This window comes from Nuphar pumila, chromosome 8, assembly GCF_984573655.1.
Source record: "Nuphar pumila chromosome 8, dmNupPumi1.hap1.1, whole genome shotgun sequence".
Taxonomy (NCBI): domain Eukaryota; kingdom Viridiplantae; phylum Streptophyta; class Magnoliopsida; order Nymphaeales; family Nymphaeaceae; genus Nuphar; species Nuphar pumila.
This window is the reverse complement of record NC_143256.1, coordinates 124,256,536-124,272,969: the sequence shown is the minus strand read 5'-3', so window position 1 is coordinate 124,272,969 and position 16,434 is coordinate 124,256,536. Positions and strand designations below refer to the sequence as shown.

Genomic DNA, 16,434 nt, shown 5'->3' with positions numbered 1-16,434 from the left:
GGATTGACCATATGGTTATATGCCCTAACACAAGCAAAATGGGTGTGGACATATTGTCGAAATTGAGCTCACTCTTCCAGCTTAAGCTGATCTACCTTTAAAATATTACTGTGCTTTAGCACTGCAATGTTTTTGATAAATCGACTTTCCTCTTAATAAACAGTGCACATTCGTTGTTATCCATTATTGACGATAAGGCATACATGCCTTATCATTTTTCTTCTCTAACTAACGATAAGCCTTATTGTTTTTTTCTTTTCTGTTGTTTGTAATACCTATAAAGTCCCTAATGAAGGGTTAATACATTCATTGCTTTTAGCTTTGTCAATTGTGTTTCTCAGTATTTCTCTTATCATGGTATCAAAGCAGGCCATGTTCCCTCGCTCAAGTTAAACTTTCAAGCATCTTACCCCACGCCGATCTTGTTTGTTGCAGAGACTGCCTCCATCTCGTCTGATCTGTTGTATCACCTTTTGCTTGCATTGCTGCATTACAACAAAACGTTTTGCTCTTTGTTCACCTGTTTTAGCACCTGCTCTATTAGATCATTGTCGTTGTTTTTTATCATTGTTGTTTGTTGTTGTGACCTTCTGTTATCGAGATTCTCTGCTATGTCGGTTGCTATCATTGTTATTCTGCGCTGAGTTGACATTAGATTATTCCTGTTGTCAATATTCGTTGTTTTTGTTGGTTCCATCCACTTTCATAGTCGATTCATTTAGTCTTACCCATATAAAATCGATGGCCTCTACCAAAACGTAGCATAATGATGACAGATCCAGAGCCTCAGATATGCAATTTCATTTGCATAACTCTGATAATCCAGGTGCAATTCTAGTCTCCTCTCTCTTGAATGACGATAATTATTCAACTTGAAAGAGAGCCATGAAAATGACTCAACGCGAAAAATAATTTTCAATTCGTTGATGGATCCTTACCATGACTCATTTTTCCTCCATCGAATTTCCAAGCATGAGACCGATGTAATCATATGGTATTGTCATGGCTTTTAAACGCCCTAACTAAGGAATTGGTGAAGAGTGTCATTTATGTTGACTCCGTCAGAAAGGTATGGGTCGATCTAGAGGAACAATTTTCTCAAAATAATGATGTTAGAATCTATCAGTTAAAGAAATTAATTTCATATCATAGACAAAATCAGTCGTCTCTTGCTTCTTATTATACCACTCTTAAATCTCCGTGGGATGAACTGAATTTATATTTACTTATTCCGAATTGCACATGCAGAGCCTTCAAAGAGTTAAATTAATGTCAACATCAGAAAAAAGGGTATCAATTTCTCATTGGTTTAAATGACTCATTCACTACCATGAGGATTCAGATCTTAACCTTGAAACCCTTACTGAGCATTAGTCAAGTGTATGCCCTTGTAATGCAAGAAGAAAACCAGAAGATGTTGCAAGTCAATCTTGCAGTCATAAGCGAATCAACTACTTTTGCTGCCAATACAAATCCACGTAATTGAGGTAACACCTTTTTCCGTTTTCTCGAGACAAGGTCGAGGACACCCAAGGTGTGAACATTGTGGGTTGGTCGGTCACATCAAGCCACGATGTTATGCCTTACATGGTTATCTGATTGCCCATCCTAAACATAAGGCCGACTATGTGTTTGCATCCAAGCCTCACTCTCCGAATGTAGCCAATGCAATACTCGAGCATCCAACACCACTTGCCATGCAAAATAACATTTTCTCTTCTTTGATGCAACTCATTGATGACCAAAAGAATCAACTTATGTCTTGGCTCAATATCGATGCTCAAGTCTTCGTGACTAATCTTGCAGGTGATATCTTTTCAAATGTTTCTTCCTGGATCTTAGATACGGATGCTTCAGATCATATGGCTCTACACATATCTTTGTTAATCGATTGTTTTCTTGTCACTAATATTAAACCTATTAAATTACCCAATGGCCAAAGCATGAATGTTACCTATGTAAGTACCGTCAGAATATCTCTGAATATTTGCCTCAAGATTGTTCTTTGTGCTTTATCTTTTGAATTTAATCTATTATCAGTCAGAAAATTATCTTAATCTTCTAATATTGTTGCCACATTTTTTCCTTCATTTTGTATATTTCAGGACCGTTTGACGAAGAGGCCAATTTGAGCGGGTGAAGTTCGAAATAGGATTTATCACTATCCACCAGCCAACTTACACCATCATGCCATGACTTCTAGAAAAATTACTACGTCAGAAATATGGCATTCACGACTAGGTCATCCCTCTAAGGATCAAATTTCTCTGTTATCCAAAGAGTATTCTGACTTTTTTTCTTCTTTAAATTTTTTATGTGATGTTTGTCATCGTTCTAAGCAAACAAGGTCCCCATTTTCTCTTAGTAGTAATAAAGCTTTTGTCCCTTTTGTCTTTATATATTGTGATATTTGGGGTCCATATCATAAGTCTACACATACTGGGGTTTATTACTTTCTCACCATTGTTGATGATTTTTTTAGATGTACTTGGTTTATCTCACGAGATACCAAATAAAACATTTCATTTCCTTACAAAATTCTACACCATGTCAAAACTCGAAACAATTATCACATGTAACATGTTAGCACAGACAATGGTACTAAATTTTTGTTCCACATGATGCAAGATTTTTTTACCCAAAATGGAATAGACCATCAATATTCTTGTGTTCATTCACCCCAATAAAATAGGCGAGTGGAGCGAAAACATCGTCATCTTCTCGAAGTAGCCTGCGCCCTTCATTTTCAAGCTAATATTCCATTAACTTTTTGGGGAGAATGTATTTTGACCACCACTTACCTCATCAAGCGGATTCTCACACCAATCCTACAAGGCAAAACTCCATATGAGATATTACTCAATGACAAACCCTCCAATACCCACCTATGTGTTTTTGGTTGCTTATGTTATTTTAGAATTTTGGAACCTCGCAATAAATTTTCTCTTTATTCAAAACATTGTGTCTTTGTTGGATACCTCTTCGGTAAAAAAGTCTATATGACTTGGATAAACAATGTTTCTTTACTAGTTGTGATGTCATATTTTTATGAGATGATTTTTTCTTTTCATAATCAAAATTTTTCTCACCCAGATCCATATGTTCTACCCCATTCTGTGCCTGATTCAAAATCTTTACCACCAACTTTTTCTTTGCCATCCACTGATCACACTCATCCCATGTCTACCCTCACTACCTCTGCCCAACATGCAGATCGTGTCCTACCTATTCCCAATACATTACGTCGATCTGCTCTAACTTACCATCATTCTTCTCACTTAAACAACTATATGTGTTCCTCCACCCAAGTTTCGCCCATCATGACTTCATCCAATCCTCGGCCATCTTCAGGTAATCCTTACCCAATTTGTCACTTTCTACCATATCTAAAATTCTCTCATACTTATCTTGCTTTCCTAGCTTCCAATACCTTTCAAGTTGAACCCAACAGTTTTGGTGAGGTTGTTAAATATAAGCATTAACAAAAGGCCATGACAAATGAAATTGATATATCATAGAAGAATAACACTTGGGATATTGTCCCTCTACCTCTTTTCAAGAAACCAATTAAATGTCGTTAGGATTTCAAAATCAAACATCGCCCTGATGGATCTGTCGAATGCTACAAAACACGTTTAGTTGCCAAAGGATACAATCAAGTTGAAGGATTTGACTATCATGAGACCTTCACTCCAATCACCAAACTTGTTACTATGTGTTGTCTACTCTCTCTTGTGGCAATTAATGGATGGTCTCTTTTCTAATTGGATGCCCACAATGCATTCTTACACGGAGATCTCTAAGAAGAGGTTTTCATAGACCTCCCCCCTAGTTTACCTAGTAAGGGAGAGCACCATGTACGCAAACTCAAGAAATATTTATACGGCCTTAAACAGTCATCTCGAAATTGGTTTGCAAAGTTCTCTCTTAGTCTTAAAGATGTTGGATATCATCAGTCCACTGTAGATTATACTTTGTTCGTCCACCAATCTTGATCTCTGTGCGTTGCTTTACTCGTTTATATTGATGATATCATTATTACCGATAATGATACTCAATCTATTACTCTACTCAAACTTTTTTTGCAATCACGTTTTTGTTGAGAAACTATGTTTTGATGATACATGATAAATATGATATGATTTCATGATGCATATATATGATACATGATAAATACATGATATGCTTTCATGAGATAGGATAAATATGATATGCTTTCATATATGAAACTGAATATGTTATATTATGACTGGATATGATGTGCTATGTATTTAACGAGTATTTGATGCAAGGTTATTTCACTTAAAAAGAGTGAAGACAACTTGATCAAATGCAACTATTTGATGCAATCATACTACTTTGAAGAAAAAGCTTGATGGGCCATACATTCATAAAGATTATCCAAGAAGATCAGCTTCCTCAAGATGAAGACTTTTTTCTTCTTTAGAGTCATATGTAACAGAACCTTCAGAAGCATGCATATTTCATATTAGACTATATGCTTTGAAATCATACAAGCCATTTATTTACAAAAAGTTAAGCTTTCATAAAAGGATACGTTATGTATATTGTAGCATTTTTAAAAACACTTTTTTGAAACAAATCATTGTACTTCCTACAAGCATTTATGAAAAAAGATATTTTGACAAGATATAAAAGCTAATGATTTCAAATATGAAAGAAAAAGACAAAATGAATTAATTCATAATACATAAGCATTTATGTAAGAAAAGACAAATTATGAAAAGATGTATTGGTTCATAATACATAAGCATTTATAAAGAAAAGACAAAATGTGAAAAGATGTATTGGTTCATAATACATAAGCATTTATGAAGAAAAGACAAAATGTGAAAAGATGTATTGGTTCATAATACATAAGCATTTATGTAAGAAAAGACAAAATGCATTAGTTCATAATACACAAATTTTTATGTAAGAAATTTTGGTTCATAATACATAAACATTTATGTAAGAAAAGACAAATTATGAAAAGATAATACACAAGCATTTATTTGAGAAATGACTATTTGTAATATAAGTATTACTCAAGCATTTAGTGTACTTCACAACCATTCATTTTAGAATTGACGATTTGAGAAAATAAATATTATTTTATTAAAATAAGAAATGACCATTTCTTTCTGTAAGCATTAAATGCCACCTCAAAAAGCATTTGAGAAATGACTATTTATTTATAAATAAAACCCATACTCAAGAATGTCGACTTACTTAAAGTCATCATTCCTTCTGTAAACATTAAATGTTATTCCAAAAAGCTTTTAAGAAATGACCATTTATAAATAAAGTACTCAACAAACATTTATCACACTTACATACATTTATCATAAGTGACGACTTGTAAGAAAAATATTAATATACTAATATTCATTAAATTGAGTAAAGACAAAATTACATGATAGAATATATTCCAACGTTCAATGTACTACAAACCATTAAATTGAGTAAAGACCAAACTACATGATAAACTACACTTCAACGCTCAAAAATACTACAGAACATTTATTATGAGAAAAGACCTAATACAAAGAATAACTCATTTAAAATACATCAACGAATAGTGTACTCCAAAAATGCTTCGTATGGAAAGAAGACTTTTTGAAAAAGCAATATAGTACACTTATCTTTTTCACACTAAGTTATTTTTGAAATGACCTGACTTCTCATATCCCAAAAAGACAATCATTTCAAAAAGACAACGACTAGTTTTCTAAAGACTATATATATACAAACACAACAGTGTGAAAAGACAAGCAAGCTTTCAACGAGAAAAATTCCTGCTCGACACTCTGAGAAAAGAGCTTAGAAAAAGAAAGAGAAAAAGAAAGAGAAAAAGAAAGAGAAAAAGTCAAGAAAAGCTCTCAGAAAAATACAAGAGTGTGTAAGAAAAAAAAAAGATCATTCTTAGAATCTTCATACGTGCATTCATACTCTGCATATCATTCTGAAGGTTCTATAGGAAAGTGTTGTAACTTTTTTATTTCTACTGTATTCCTTCTCTGTTGAGAGAAGTAGACCTCTGGGAAAGAGGGTGTTTCTCTTCTCTGTTGAGAGAAGTAGACCTCTGAGAAAGATGGTGTTTCCCTTCTCTGTTGAGAGAAGTAGACCTCTGAGGAAGAGGGTGTTGTACTATTTATCCGGTAACTCGGATGTTATAGTGGAAGGCTCAAGTGTTTTACTTGGGGACTTTATGTAGGTCAGTAACTCGACCGAACTAGTATAAATCTTGTGTTTATTGTGTTGTGCCTTATTGCCTTATTTTTTATTTTATCGATCTACATCGTATTTCACTATTCACCCCCCCTCTAGTGGAATTTCAGTTTTCACCTAAAGGATCTTGGTAAGTTAAAGTACTTTCTTGGCATCAAGGTGGCCTGCTTGTCCCAATGCATTTTCTTGACCCAACAGAAGTACACACTTGACATTGTCTCTGACTGTGGCTTATTGGGCACCCGCCTAGTGGACTTTCCCATAGAGCAACATCTTTCTCTTTCATCCAATCAAGGCGCTCTACTCAATGATCCCACTCGTTATAGACGTCTGGTGGGTCATCTCATTTATCCGATGATCACTCGATCGGATATCAACTATTAAGTTAACATCTTGAGCTAGTTCATGCAAACTCCGCGGAAGCCCCATCTTGACGCTACCTATCAGGTCCTTCGATATTTAAAATCCTTCCCAAACAAAAGGCATTAATCTGCCTTCTTCTAGCCAACTTCAACTCACTACATATTGTGACTCTGATTGGGAAAGTTGTCCCATAACCTGTCGTTTAACTACAGGATATCTCGCCTTTCTTGGCAGCAGTCCTCTATCTTAGAAAACCAAAAAGCAGTATATTGTTTCCCGCTATTCTGTTGAAGTTGAATATCGCTCTATGGCTACCACCACTTGTGAACTAATCTGGCTCAAAGCTCTTTTTTTGGATCTTGGCGTCACTCATTCATAACCCATGCAATTATATTGTGACAATCAAGTCGCCCTTCACATTGCTGTCAACCCTGTTTTTCACGAGCGTACTAAGCACATTGAACTTGATTGTCACCTTATTCGTGAAAAACTTAAAGCTGGTGTCATTACCACTGATCATATCCTTCTCGTTATCAACCTGTTGATCTCCTAACTAAGGCATTGGGATGTGACCAGTTTCAGTTCTTGACGTCCAAGTTGGGCATTACAGATCACCATGCTCCAACTTGAGGGGGAGTAATAAACATCGCACATTCATTGTCATCCATATAAGGCATACATGCCTTATCGTTTTTCTTGTCTAACTAACGATATGCCTTATCATTTTTTATTTTTTGTTGTTTGTAACACTTATAAAGTCCCTCGTGAAGGGTCAATACATTTATTGCTTTTGGCTTTGTCAATTGTATTTCTCGATATTTCTCTTCTTAACTATGCTCAAGATGAAATCACCCTTTCAAGTTTTATTCAAATCAACTCTTTACTATAATTTTTTAAGACATTTGGAAGTGCATGTTACCCTTGTTTAAGACCATTTAAATACTCATAAACTGCAATTTCAAAGTAGAAAGTGTGTTTTTAAGCTATAATGGACACCACAAGGGATACTGACGTCTTGATATTGAAAATTAGAAAATTGTTATTAGTAGAAATATTGTTGTTTCATGAAGATGATTTTCCTTTTAAAACTATCAACTCATCTTTAAAATGATGCTAGTCCTACCCTCACAATGCAATCACCATTTCTATGCCTTACCCATCCATTTTGACCCAACCATTCTCAAACTTTGAGAAACAAAATCATCGTCAACCATTGATCTCAATCTTCTATAAGAACCTGATCATATTAACCATATACCTTCTCTAATGCCACTCATACCTACCCATGTATCACCTTCCTGAACCTAGTCCTTCCAATCAACTCACTTCCCTAGATCCACCATCAAGCCGTACTCACTCCATGGTTACTAAATCACAAACTAGGTATTTAAAACCAAAAATCTATCTATCCACTCGATATCCCATCCCCATTACCCTACTTACTGAACTACAACACAAGTATGAACATACAAGTTTTATTGAGGCCCAAAAACAACCCCACTTGAGTCAAGCTATAGAGGACGAGTTTAATGCTCTTTTGAAAAATGTAACTTGGAGTCTTGTTCGCCCATCTTCTTCTTATAATGTCGTTGGGTGGTAGTCTTGAACACTACAATGCCCATTTGGTTGTGAGAGGCTATACCAGGAAGAGGGTATTGATTATTTTGAAACATTCAACCCAGTAATTAAACCTTCCACTGTTCATACTATTTTGACATTGGTTGTCTCCCCTGAATGAATGGTCTACCAAATAGATGTCCACAATGCATTCCTACATGTAATTTTGTTTCTCAAAGTATGGAGGTTTGTAAGCTCATATGTAGTTTTTCGATCTTGACATGACATGTACTTCATATCCTTCTTTAGTCAAGCAAAGAGGTATCTCTTCTTGGCAAATTTATGACATAACCACATTTAGAAGTTCAATAGGTTCACAAATTTTTAATTAAACGTTGGTCATAAATAATGCTAAAATCTTAACATGCTAACTCTCCCAATCTTTCATCTTTGTTTGGTATTCTTAAATCACCTTATCTTTTTCATTGTCATCAAGAGTTTTGACTTGATCAACTTTCACCTTTGTGAGTTTGAGTTGCGATTTGAGAATAGATATACACAAAAATCACCATAACTTTTTGCCCTTAAGATAGTCTTTCATTGCTGATGACACAAAAAACTTCTTCCACCTTACTGGAGAAGATGAAGGCACAAGCAAGCACTAATAAATGAAAATTTCAAACAAATATGATAAAAGTTATTATTGACTTTGATACCAAGTAATGGAATCAAAAGCATACAAATACAAAGGTCACTAAAGGCAAAGAGTGCAAGCGCAAACCCCATAAAGAGAGAGGGAGAGTCTAACTAGCTGTCTCAACAACTAAAAACCAAAAGAATAGTATATATTATATAATATATAATTTATGTATAATACATAACATACAAATAAGATACAAAAAAAGAAAATAAAATACATAATTATTTTAAAATACATTCTAGAAAAAAAAATATATATATATATATATTAATGGGGTAATAGATAGGTGCTAAATGAAACATGCTAAATGAGCTTTTCATCTTTTTTGGTGTTTTTTTTTGCAGTTTGGATCCCATAAATGTGTTAGCATGGTCTATTTACCAGGAATTCACACCTGGATCATGTGTTTTCAATTCAAAAATGATATTTAGAGCCTAAAAAATTTACAAAGATTTTGGACCGTTCATTTTTTGAACATTATAAAAACCCACCCTTTATCATAATGAAATGCTTCAAGAACTGACCCTTATAAAATCAAGTATATATATCACATCTGTACGGTTAGAATTAAAAAAATAACATAAAAAAGTCCCAAAAACCCATTTAGCAATTTTCATTTAGCACATATGTATTACCCCATATGATATATGTAATACAAAGCAAATCAATATATATTTAACAAACCAACACGTATAACTTAAAAGGTTTTTAAAATGCATATTTTCACTAAAAAATACATGTAAAATAATCATGTCAGCCGGATCTGGTCAGGTACCCAAAAGAATTCATCGGATTCTGTCAGGCATCTGAAAAAAAAATTGTCTCAAATCCGACTGGCATGGTACTCGAGTAGGGTTCAGGTTAAACTAAATAATTTTCATGTCAGAAATTTTCATGCCCAAACCTAGGCATTTGGGTTCGGGTTCAGGTCATATATCCAACACAAACTCGACTAGTTGACAACCCTATTGACCACCGCACATTGGCAATCCTCTACTTGGTAAAACCCTCAAGATTTCTCTTGCCCACTGGGCAGTACACCTAGCTTCAACCTTGCAGCAAGAGATGCCCCTATGGTTTGCAATTTTTAGTTGTTCCAGATCTGATTTCGAATCCTCATGTATTTAGCTGTTTTGGATTCGAACCGTTTGCATCCTTAATCGTGATCATCCATGTCTGATGACAAACCTCGTGGGCAACCATAATGCAATTTTGATTATAAATACCCTGATTAATTTTACTGTATTACCAGATTAAGTTCTACTACATCGGATCCTGCTTCAATTTGGGTTGGGACTTACTACGTAAAATTTACTTCTAGATTCGGATCAATGATAACCCGCCCTCTCTGATACGCTTTGACAAGCACTGGACCCATCCACCCAATAAGCATTGCAGGGTGCAAATGGATTGCATGCAGCCCGATCATGATCGATCCAGAATACAAACAATGGATAAATTTGGATCCAAATCAGATCTTATGAGAATTGTTGAATATGGACCCAGAATATGTGTGTTAATATTGGATCTCATAAAAAAAAGGATTAGAAACAAGCGCTTTCAGATGTAAAAATGCAGTCTGTTTGGATTTTGAATTACATCTGTCCTAAAATACCGATCCGATCCAAAAGAGAATTCGATTTAGTGAATCTGAATCCGCTCAAAACGATCTCACTTTAGGGATCCGAACCCGGAAATAACATGTCGGATTCGAATCGGTTTTAAGGTTTCGAACCCGAAAATGAAGTATCGGATTCGGGTTGGTTCTCGGACTATATCCGACCCGCTTTCACCCCAACGGTGGCAACCTCCTCCTCTTCCTTTCGCCTTTTAACGATTTCATTCTCCCGTCGTCGTCGTTGTCGTCCCTGTTACCTCGCATCCGCTCTTCGTTTCTCTCTCTCGCAATCCGCAGTTGGGTTTCTTCTCCGAGGCGTCGAGGCGTAGCAAATCGAGTGATCGAAACCCTAGGTATTTTTCCGGCCATCCCGACGGAGCCACCGATAGCCCGTCCGGCGATGGCGCTCTCGATGGCGGACCTTCCCTCCATCTTCGGCTTGCTCTCCAACGCGCTCAGCGGGGATCCGAACGTCCGCAAGCCTGCCGAGGCCGCCCTCTCCGAATTCGAGAGCCGCCCCGGCTTTTGCTCGTGCCTCGTGGTACTACTACCGCACAGACCGATAATCCCTCTCTCGTATTCTCCCCTGATTGTTTATCTCTTTGTATTTTTACGTTTTTTCTTATCGCATTCCACTTCGTCCTAGTTTGCTTTGGTTTACGCTTCGATCGAAGATCTTTTGATTTGAGTTCCCGTGGCCGATCTTTTCTTGTTGAGGTCTATTCTCTTCGAGTGACGAGTTTCTTTCTCCTTGTCGATAGTATTAGGCAAGAGAATTCGTTTGATTACGAATGCTTCCAATCGAGAGTTTTAACAGTTAGGTTTGGCATGAAGTTTGTGTGTTGTTGAATTTAACGGGAGGAAGTGTTTCAACAGGAGATTATCACATCGGAGAGTCTTGCTTCTCATACGGAAGTCCGTCTCCTCGCGACCGTTTATTTCAAGAACAGCGTGAATCGGTACTGGCGGCAGCGGCGTGATTCGTAGTGAGCTCCGTATTCTTATTCGACAAATATTATATCATTTTGCAATATTTTCTTGGAAGTAGAAAGGATTGTCTCTTTTTGTAGATGACGTAGAAAGGATTGTCTCTTAACCGCTCAACATTCATGTTCACGCCAGTTCATTTTAGTTACCAGTTGTTATGATATTTTTGAGTTGTTTTTGATCAATTTACGATTTCTCCCATTGCATTATGATTTTCATTTATGCATACACAACAGTTCAGTTTTATCATGTCTTGGTATGAACTAGAAACATTTCTATAGTTCTATGAATATTAACTTGAGGTAACTGTTTGAATTTTGTTTCAGTGGTATCAGCCACGAGGAGAAAGCTTACTTGCGGAACAAACTTGTGACAGACTTAAGGGAGGTAAATTACCAGGTGAGTATCTGATCTAGTCATGCGTTTGTTATTCCAATAGTCCTTAGGTGTTGCCTTAATAACACCACTTTGCTATCTTAAAATACATTGATCCAGAATTTGTGATATTGGTATCCTTATCAACATACTGAAAACTTTCACATTTATTTGGTCTAGAGAGTAACCTGTTTTAGAATCTGCACATAGAAGAATTTCTCTTGCTTATGGCCGTTTTATTTGATCAACCAAAATGGTAGGGTTTTGCCACCACAAAATGTACCATTTTACAAATGAAATCAATTTAATTGATTTATAGCGTCTTATTCACTGCCAAGTTTTAATGTATCGCATCTAATATCTGAATGATGTCTTTTATTGGTGTTGGTACCAACAACATTGTGTGTCCCATTATACTTTTGTGTTATAAGATGGAGAACATGTGGACGTATTTGCTATCCATGATTTAGCTTTTTTGATGAATTTATCCTAAAGGTTTTGAATAAACGTTGTGGGTGGTGTATCAAATAACTTATGCTACTGACATGGCAGATTGCACTTCAAAGAGCTGTCCTTGTATCAAAAATTGCTCGCATTGATTATCCGAAAGAGTGGTATTTCTCTAACTTATTTTTTGTTCCTCTATAATTTGACATAAGTCACCAGAACTTAGAGATAAGTTATGATCATGTGCTGTTATTGAAATTTGATTTTGTGTTGATCTTTTTTATGTGATCAACATCCATTCCAATTATACAATGTCCACACACTAAAAAACATTTAAGAACATGGAAACTTGTCTTTACTTCTGTTGGTGCTTCCTCAAATAATTTTGTTCCATATTTGAATTTATTTATGTTTCTTAAATTCTGTTAACCAAGCGGACCACCAATAAATTGGTCCTAATTTCAATCCAGTCACATTGAGGAAAAAAACATTACTGAGTCATTATATCTCTTTGAACATGCGCACACATAGACTTGGTGATGGAGATGCGGGTTGCTGAAAAAAAAAGTACTGCACTCTTCTCATGCCACTCAATCCCCCATGCAGATATCACGTTATAGTCATAGATGGAGGCATTTCCTATCTTTCAAGATAATCCATCTACCTAGCAGCAAGCACTTGTAATCAAGTGTTGTGAACAAGAATGTTGTTTACCAAAGCATATAGCGAAGATTCTGGAAGAAGGGTATGTGAAAAGGGATGGGATGCTGTTTACAGGCCTTACTAAGCATGAACAGCCATTGGACATCTGACCCTGACCCTGCATATGTTGGTGTGTTTTAGTCAAAATTTACTTTTACTTTCCTTTCTTGTTTTGATCTCAAACTGAACATTGACATGTATGTTTCTCCTCCTTAGGTCAACTAAAAGAGGCCAACTGTTAACATACATTGGAGTGTGTGTGTATATATATATATATATATGTTTTATGTCTGTAGTATGAAATACCCACCAGGGGTATTTTGGTCATTTCATTTTTAATCCCAAGGAGAGGCAGATCTGTAAATTTATTTTTTATATTTTTATTTATTTTACTTTTGTAGTAGGTAGCTGTTGGGAGAGCCCAACTAGCCGTTGGGGCTAGTCCAACTAGCCGTTGGGGCTAGTCCAACTAGCCGTTGGGGCTAGTCCAACTAGCCGTTGGGGCTAGTCCAACTAGCCGTTGGACTAGCCCCTCTTGTTCTCTTTTTGTGTCTATATTAGAGGATCTTTCGCCATGTATCTCTTATGCTTTTCTAAGCAAATTTGTGAGGAATACAATTTATATTTTTTATTTTTTATCTTCTTTCTCTCTAGTGGATTGTGTTTGTATATCTCCTTTGTGAGATTGTGTTAGGCCCATAAGTGTCCCTTTGATTGTGTTTGTCTATCTCCTTGAGAGATTGTATTTGGCCCATAAGTGGCCCTTTTGTATTTGTGCGTTCTTGTAGCCCTTAGAGGCATTCTTTTTTGTTTCATTACACCAACAATGTGTTGTCTGCCTACATTTTTTTACGATTTCCTATCTCTTCCTTGCAATAAAGCTGCAAATAGAATTTATTTTTACTATTCAGTCTCCTTAGGTCTTCCATCCATGCTGCTGAGTATCAGACACCATCACAACCAGCAAGCTTTCATTTTAACCAACTCTAACAACTCAAGGTCTATTAAGCTATGAAATGCCATACTGTCTTTTGTGGAGGCTTTCTAGGTTAATAGTTTAAAATTGAACTGTGACCATGTTAGTGTCCTTATCTAGGTGGAAGGCCCCACCCTTATAGCATTTTCATGAGTCAATTGGATGAACTCCATACTGAAATTTGATATCCAATGGCTAAGAAGTCTTCTATTGCACAACTTTTCTTAAGATACAGTCTTTCCTTTATTTATTTATTTATTTTGGCTCAGTTCTGTTGAGTGACTTCATTAGTCTCAGACTCTCAGTCTGCCTTTCACTCTTTTCCCCTAACAACTGAAAGTGCTTTACTAGAACCTCATTTACAGCAGGCGTAGAAATAAGTGTGGGCATCAGTCTTCTGGGGTTGGCCTGTTATTTAATGAATATCTAGTCCTGTGTGGTATATTATCATTAAGTTCCAGAGTATTGATTTGAGTGTTAGATGATGTTGGAAACATGGACCTTCAACCAAGTGTGGCTACCTTAAGGTGAAAATGGTTAACCTTTTTATGTGGTGTATGCTTACCACTTTATTCGACAAAAAAAGATGGCTGTGAAAGGAAGACGCTATTGGATCTTGGATCTTGGATCCAAGTCGGGTTTGGGCAGTACCAGACCTGGCTTGTATACTGGACCCTTTCAGTAATGTTGTATTTCTCCTATTCATTAGAGGATATTTTCGTACCCTAAAATTGTATTAGTCATGTATTTATAACCTAATGCTATGGAAAACACGCTGAGTTGTTCAGACGTGAAACTACAATCCCTTCTCTTTCATATTACTCTTCTTCCTTCTTGTGCATGTGAGCGTGGAGGCCATCACATTTTCACATGGTATCAAAGCAGAGTTGAAATTGGGCTTGAGATCATTTTTTAGAAAGAATGACAAAGGAGATGATCTGAATCTTCAAATCTCAAGAAGACTTGTCCCTCTTCAAATCCTGTCCTCTGCATCCTCTCCCTCTCTTTAGATTTTCGGTCTGGTAAGGACTATCCCACCTGTCTCCTTCTCAAATCTGATTCTTCCTTTAGGATCGGATTTCTGCACCTTCCTTCTTCCTTTCTGTTTTACTGACTGGTAAGGGCGTCAACGCCTTTCTGTTTTACCGACTGGTAAGGGCGTCAACACCCATCTGAGAAAACTCGTTCGTTCCCCTTCAAATTTGGTAAGGACGTCAACACCCATCTGTTTCTTCTCTCTCAAATATGATCTTTTCTTCCTTCTAAAAGTTTAGAATCTGCTGATTGATTCCAAAAAAAGGCTGACGTTAATCTAAAGTTCTTTTTGCTAACCGAAAGGGATTCTCATTTTTTTTTATTTTCTCGACGTGAACAAACGTCAATTTCCTCTCTACTGTTACCTGAATAATCGGTTCTCCAGAATCAATTCCTGTGCTATGATCATTTACAAAATCGTTCGTCTCAAAAATATTTACATCTTTGTTTCACGGTTTGCTTAATCTAGAATGATCTGGAATGAATTTTGCGTTGAATCAGTTTTGATTAGACTCTCTCTTAATGCTTTCTGATCATACTCGAATATAATTTTTCTGTCACAATCTCCTAAAAAAAAGGCAGAATATTCGAGTGGCTGATTTCTTCGTTTGGTCCATAAAATTTCTTCTTTCATTCGAATGGATTCATCTTCTTCCCATTCAGGCATTTCTTCAAATTTTCTTAGTCAATTGGTTTCCGAAAAGCTAAATAATTCTAACTTCTTGACCTGGAAAAGGCAGATCGTTCCTTTTATAGGGAGCCAAGATCTCTTTGGTCATCTGGATGGATCGATCTCAACCCCTACAAAGTTCATTTCGCAAGAAAAGGAGGATGATAAAGGGGCGTTATTTACTGTTCTTGTCAGAAATCCAGATTATGTTGTTTAGGTGAAAAGAGATCAAGCATTAGTGGCATACATCACCTCTACACTCTCACAAGAAGTTCTTGTGGCTATTCCCGATGATTGTTCAGCCAAAGAGCTGTGGGACAAGCTAGTTCAGACATATTCACAGATCTTTGAGGCGAGGATCGTGTTTCTCAAGCGAGAATTTCAAATGTTGAAGAAAGATTCAATGTCCATTATGGAGTACTTGAATAAGATAAAAGACATAATAGATCAACTGACTATTGTGGGATGCCTTGTCAGTGATAAAGACAAAGTACATCAGACCTTGAGTGGATTGGGGCCTAATTATCATGTTCTGGTAACTTCTTTATTGTGTCTCTCAGAACTTTCAAAATTCGAAGATCTTCGTGCAAAGCTACTGCAGTATGAGATGACCCTGAAAGGTTTTACTGAGGACACCTATGTGCAGTCAGAAACTCAAGATGTGCTGAGTACGAGACTAACTTATGGTAGAGGAAGAGGAGGAAATTCTTTTCGATGAAGAGGAGGACAAGGGAGAAATATTTCTGGGGGTCGCGGGCTCCTTCCAACGCCCA

The 16,434-nt window shown here is 36.4% G+C and overlaps 1 protein-coding gene across 2 annotated transcripts in view; it reads left to right on the top strand.

Moving 5' to 3' along the window:
- Positions 1 to 10,656: 10,656 nt before the first annotated feature.
- LOC149830584 (uncharacterized) overlaps positions 10,657 to 16,434 on the top strand; it is a 108,750-nt gene continuing 102,972 nt past the window's right edge. For both annotated transcript variants that reach the window (XR_016433683.1, XM_090015864.1), the window contains exons 1-4: positions 10,657 to 11,010; positions 11,346 to 11,455; positions 11,783 to 11,855; positions 12,384 to 12,445. Coding sequence is in view for 1 of the 2 variants with exons in the window: in XM_090015864.1 (XP_089871990.1) it covers positions 10,870 to 11,010; positions 11,346 to 11,455; positions 11,783 to 11,855; positions 12,384 to 12,445 (386 nt within the window). In the remaining variant the exon portion in view is untranslated. The remainder of the gene's footprint in view (positions 11,011 to 11,345; positions 11,456 to 11,782; positions 11,856 to 12,383; positions 12,446 to 16,434) is intronic.